This window comes from Triticum urartu, chromosome 7, assembly GCF_003073215.2.
Source record: "Triticum urartu cultivar G1812 chromosome 7, Tu2.1, whole genome shotgun sequence".
Classification (NCBI taxonomy): domain Eukaryota; kingdom Viridiplantae; phylum Streptophyta; class Magnoliopsida; order Poales; family Poaceae; genus Triticum; species Triticum urartu.
In genome coordinates this window covers 685,531,025-685,537,336 of record NC_053028.1, presented here as the reverse complement: position 1 = coordinate 685,537,336, position 6,312 = coordinate 685,531,025, and the positions used below count along the sequence as shown (strand labels likewise).

The following is a 6,312-nucleotide window of genomic DNA, read 5'->3' as shown; positions in this document are numbered from 1 at the left end:
CCGGAAAGAAGCACACAACATAGTAAACAACCAACAAGAACATGATATGATATGCGGGATGCGGTATACGATGCATATGCATGATTTGGCAATGAATGAATGAACCTGGCCTCAACTTGGAAATCCAAGGGTGCCACTGGAAAGGTGAGATGAAATCGCTTGAAAACGATATAAAGATCACCGGAATCGGATTACGGTTTGGAAATGGCAAGCAATGCAAATATGACACCGGTCTGCGATATACAACAAGTAGCCATCTAAATGCAACAAGATGAACATGCTACAGCACTCAAACATGGCAACAAAATACATGGCAGGGATCCATTCATGATGTTTAACAAAAGACTAGCACTGAGCTACGGCCAATTCATCCATTAACTGATTCAAACAAGCATGGCAAAAATGCAAACGGTAAACAGATTTCAGACTTAGTGAAATTAACACTTGTCTGGAATATCAGATCAGGTAGCACAATTTGGAGCATGAAATCTATATGCTACAGGGTCTGAACATGGCAAAGTAAAGCATGGCATGGAGCTACTCAAAGAGCTTAACAAAAGTCCCTTAGTGACCTTGAGCCAAAAGGGATCAGAAAATACAATTGCAAGCATATGAACATGGCAAAAATATAATCAGTTCTCAGACTTAGTGAAAACTGGAGCATGCTGAAACAGATATCAAGTAGGCATGTTTACGAGCTCGATGCACTCACTACAGAGCATGACATGACAATTTAAGCATGCACCCATCAAGAATACAAATTATACAAGCTAGACATGGCAAGAACAATAACATAGCATGCACGGATCAACTACAACATCCTCGGCAAAATCGCTAACAAGTAGACAATCTGCCCAGATTCACGAACTAGCAAAAGTAGAGCTCGATTGACTCAAGCTAGGGTGCTCCATAATTGCAAGCAAAGACATGGATGGATAGAGCACTACAGGATTAACAAAACATCCTTACTGATTATCCTCAAAAGAGGCACGGATCACTAGGAAACAACATGAACATATGGCATATTGATAAAAACAGATCAAGGACTTAGTGGAATTGCTAAGTCCCTGAAATCAGCATTAACGAATGCACCACTTTGCAAGCTTGTGCTAGTCACCACACACATCACAAAAATACATGGATGGCACCTCTGGAAATATGGCAAAACATATAACAAAACTCATGAAGAGCTCATGGGCATATCATGCACACAATAATCATGGCAAAAATGACAAATAGCTAATTGGAGCAGCAAATCTGACAATTAACTCAAATAGCTCTCTTCCAACAGCATTTCGGGCATCAAGATGAGCTCAAATGAAAATGATGCAATGAGATGAAATAATGTGCTCTTTGAGACGAACATTTTGATATGCTATATGCATGAATCGGAGCTATGGATGCAAAGTTACGATGTGATGAACATGAGCATTTGAAACATGGAAAACTCGGGGACTTCAAGGCGGCGCGGATCTGGCCGGACTTCGTCGGAAGCTCGCCGGAAAAGAGACGGAGGGGGGTCGCCGGAGGACGGGGACGGCACCGGCGAAGGGCGAGGCGATGGAGGGGCACTGGCGACGATGCGCGGCGGCGGCACGGTGCCCGGGGCGCACCGGCTCGGCGGAGGAGGAGTGGAGCATCGGCGAGCAGCGGACGGGCGGCGCGGGATCCGGCTCGGTGGCGCGGGCGCCAACGGGAGAAGCGCGCGGCGGTGGGGAACGGCGTGTGGCGGCGGAGGCGCGCGGGCTCGGTGGCGCGGATCTGGCCCAGGGCGGCTTGGGCGGGCCGGCCGCGGGCCCGGCCGCGCGGGAGGAGAGAGAGAGGGCGGCGGGAGGTGAGGTGGCGGCGTCCGGTTGGTTGGCGGCGGCGGCGGGGTGACGTGGCGCGACGCCACTGGCCGGAGCGAGGTGGAGGGCGGACATGTCCGGCGGCGGGGATTTTTGTCCGGTGACGCGAGGTAGGGGAAGGCTAGGGTTAGACCGCAAATTTCGGAGGGGATCACTTATTTATAGGTAGAGGGAGCTAGGAGAGTCCAAATGAGATGCGGTTTTCGGCCATGCGATCGTGATCGAACGACCGAGATAATGGAGGAGGTTTAGGTGGATTTTGGGCCAAATTGGAAGGGTGTTGGGCTGCAACACACACGAGGCCTTCTCGGTCCCTCGGTTAACCGTTGGAGTATCAAACGAAGTTCAAATGGTACGAAACTTGACAGGCGGTCTACCGGTAGTAAAATAAGGCCGCTTGGCAAGTCTCGGTCCAATCCGGAAATGTTTAACCCCCACACACGAAAGAAAGGTAGAAAGGACCACCGGAGGAGAACGTAGCGCCGGAATGCAAAACGGACAACGGGGAAAATGCTCGGATGCATGAGACGAACACGTATGCAAATGAAATGCGCATGATGACATGATATGAAATGCAAGACACGCAAGCAATGACAAGGCAACAACAGCGAATAACTGGACGACACCTGGCATATCGGTCTCGGAGTGTTACAAAGGGTCAGGTGATCTTATATGCTGAAAATATGCCGCATTCTGGTGGCCAACCTTTTACTATTTTGTTGGAATGAACTCGACAAACTACCAAATGGTTGATCGACATATTAAGTTGTCCGGAAGGTATAATTCCCATTCCAGAAGCACAACCACAAATTTGACCAAATAGATGTAGGTAGGAAAGTCAATAAATCAATAACAGGTGATCGACAGATTCTGCGACATGCACCACAAAATTCACAGGCATTGCTACCTTTCCATCCGTTTTAAGCTTATTATTCTTAGTTAACTCTCCATTCCTCAAAATTGTCCAAAGAACAAATTAATTTTCAGGGGCAGTGAAAGTTCATACATGGTTTTGAATAGGTAAAAGACGGATTTGAGTTGTCAGAGCTGGATAAGAGGAATGTACTGAAAGCTTAATCCCAAACTCTCGTTTCTCTTATTTAAATGCACTAAACACATTCCTTATATAACTGCTGGATTGTTAATTAGAGATATCTGTCTTCTGATTATCTCAATATATATGCTTGTCCAGGTACAAATGACGTAGTGCCGGCCAACGGCAAGAAGTTAGCCACGTTCTCAAGGCGGCCAGCTCCACCGGAGGAGAGGGACTCCACTGCATTCAACGAGCTGTTCATCATCGCTCACGAGGCCCTTGTTGTTGCTCACCATCGTCCCAATGCTCTATCCCTCATGAACTTAGTTGAGAGGTATCCCAAGTCTCTGATCTAGCATGTGATAAAATGGATGCATCAATCTCAACAATAGGTTCAGTCGCAGACTGTCCATTCAAGCAAAATTAATAACACGTCTCCGAAAAGGCAAAAGCTCACCACTAAAAATTTAGAAGTCATGCACATAACAAACTTCTCATTTTGTACCTATGCCGTTGCTTATGTAAAGTGCACTGTTCACAGTCAGATTATTCATGTAAAGATCCATAATGGGGCTTCTATGCATATATGTATCTATTTCTGCAGCTATTCTCTGCTTGAAATCTTAATTTTTTTAATTAAGACAATCATCACATATGCTAATCAGAACATAAAAGTGTGTTAAAGGGTCGACCACTAGCTGGCACCGTCCAGCTCCCCCTCAAGAGGCGCGCAACGGGCGCGCACAACACCTAGTCACAGTTTAAGGGCGCCTCTTCAAAACCAGATTTTTTTCACAATCCCACGGAAATAGGGCGCAGCTCCTTAACTATCCTATTAATTGGGGCGCATTAGGCTGCTTCCGTTTTTCTTCCTCAACTGCATGCAAGTGGGAACATGAATGGTTTGTGCAGCGCATGCAAGTGTGAACATGAGTGCAAGTGGGAATCGGTTTCTCGTTAGGTGCCTCGTTAGGTGCCGGAGGGCGAGATGGGCGTGAGAGGCCGATGCGCCGTCGAGGCAAAGTAGTCGGAGGAGGAAGATGCTCGAAACCAGCCGTGCCGATGGAGAAGGAAGGAGCACCCGCGCGTCCGGTGAGACCAAGAGGAGGAAGACCTCCGGGCGGCGGTGCTCTCGGCTGGAAAGCGACCCTAGAAAGCCCACGGAGGCCAAGAGGAGGAGGCCGGCGATCTTTTGCACCTTGTTGCGGCGGCGCCATTGGAGAGAGGAGAGAGGAGAGAAGATGGAGCCGTCTGTTCGTGTTCCTCCATCGTTGCAGCTACTTATAGAGCGAAACACCGGCGGGAACATAGGCGGGTGCTTTCAACTCTGAAATTTTCGTTTTAGATTTGGTAGCGCAGATCGGCGGGAGATTTGGATGGAAACCGAGCGGGGGAGAAAGGAAAGTGCGCGGGGAAAAAGGAGGGCGCGGGAGGAAGAAGGAAACTCGCTAAAATTTTGCTCTAAACCGTCTCCACCAATGCATGCGATCGGTTGCTTCTTTTACTGGACGGGGAGGTTACAAAGCGTTGGTTTAGCGATTCATTAGGCGCATCTTCTTCAATAACGCAGCTCCAGTGCCTCCTTTTTCCTGCCAATCACACCGCACCTTGGGCCCGGAGCAACACGAGATACGCCCAACAAACTGTGATGGAGGGAGTACTACTTATACTGTAACGGATTAGAAGTACTCCCTCCATTTACTTATATAAGGCCACTATGGAAAATACACTTTGCATTTATACAAGGCCGCCAATGCAATAGTTAATGATATTTCCTCGAACTAGCAACCTATTTAATACTTGCATGCACACAGTCATAATGACACTTCAATCAGCTTTCTATCCCTTTCGTGTATACATGATGCGTATTAATGATCTCACTAAACGAAAAGAAAAGTCGATTTACAAAGCAAGGCATTAAATTTTACCTTGATACATGTAATATGAGTTTGTGACCTTGTATATAAAAATGGAGGGAATAATTTTCTTGTTAGGCAGTTGAGAATATGACTTCTTTCTCCCCTGCTAATTAATCAATTAAGCGCTAGACAACTATTACCATGGCTGCCATGCCGTGTACATATCGCCCAGCGCGTTGGCGTCGTCGGCCGTGTTGGCCGTTGACGGCCGCGTTGCCACGGAGCTTCATTATTCGTCATATCCATCAATCCACGTGCTGTCATAAACATTTGGCCCTTGGATATAGAACATGGTTTCATAGTGCTTAATTAATTGACGCAAGGACCGCGAGGCAGGCGTGGTGAGCAATCTTCAAATCATTCGAATTCGAATGAATTGACGCAAGAATTGAGGTCCACGCATGCGCCACATTTACTAGTACCTCCATGATCGATGTTAGACTTCTTCAAAGGGACTTGTACGCGTACAAAACACGGATATACTTAATTTCACATATGCATGTGCGCTGCACAAAAATGACGCGGAAACTAATGAAGCTGACACATCATCTCCATCGATGCCAACATCTTGTCCTCCATTCGCACGCGTATATATACCCCCGCCACGCGCGCCATACTATCATCAACTCCTTTCAAGGCATACAAATCAAGTTAATTACCAGCTCCCAATCAGCTAGCCAGCAGATCATCTAGTGAAAAGGAAGCAAGATCGATGAATAGTCGCCCGATCATGGCGGTGCCGTCGGTGTTCGCCGCCTTCGACGAGGACGGCGACGGCAAGGTGTCCGCGTCCGAGCTGCGACGCTGCATGGAGGCGACACTGGGCGAGGACGTGTCTGAGGAGGAGGCGGCGGCGGTCCTCGCGACGGTGGACGTCGACGGCGACGGACTGCTAAACCAAAAAGAGTTCTCGAGGCTGACAGCCGGCGCCGGTGCTCAGGAAGAGGACGATGCCGACGTGAAGCGAAGGTGCCTGAGGGAGGCGTTCGGGATGTACGCGTCGTCGCCCACGGAAGACACGATTACGCCGGCGAGCCTGAGGCGGACGCTGAGCAGGTTGGGGTCGCACGAGCTGGGCGTGGAGGAGTGCCGGGCAATGATCTGCAGATTCGACCTCGACGGCGACGGCAAACTCTCCTTCGACGAGTTCCGGGTCATGATGATGGCCTGATCATGGACTCTCTTCGTCGCATTCTTCTAGTAGATACATGTAATGTTCACTTAATTCATTGGTCGATCACATATGTGACATGTGATATATATGTACAGTCATGTGTTCATTCATTCATTGTTTTGCTCGCACGATCTGTATATGTTACCAGGGAAGTTGTGGCCTTAGTTCAAATGTGGACTACATTAAACAGAACCACATAACTGTTGCATGACATGCAGAAAAGGCTCATTCTCAAATTTGTTGCAAAAAACACGGCACGTAAATTTTTGCAAATCGCACTAATAGCTCGTTTTGGCCCGGATAATCCCAAACTGACAAAGGGGCCCACATGTAAGG

The 6,312-nt window shown here is 48.1% G+C and overlaps 1 protein-coding gene across 1 annotated transcript; it reads left to right on the top strand.

Annotated features, from left to right (window-relative positions):
- The first annotated feature begins 5,419 nt into the window (after positions 1 to 5,419).
- Positions 5,420 to 6,090, top strand: LOC125522437 (probable calcium-binding protein CML25/26). The gene has a single exon (XM_048687499.1). The coding sequence runs from the start codon at positions 5,515 to 5,517 to the stop codon at positions 5,971 to 5,973; it is 459 nt and encodes a 152-aa protein (XP_048543456.1). The 5' UTR covers positions 5,420 to 5,514; the 3' UTR covers positions 5,974 to 6,090.
- The last annotated feature ends 222 nt before the right edge of the window (positions 6,091 to 6,312 follow it).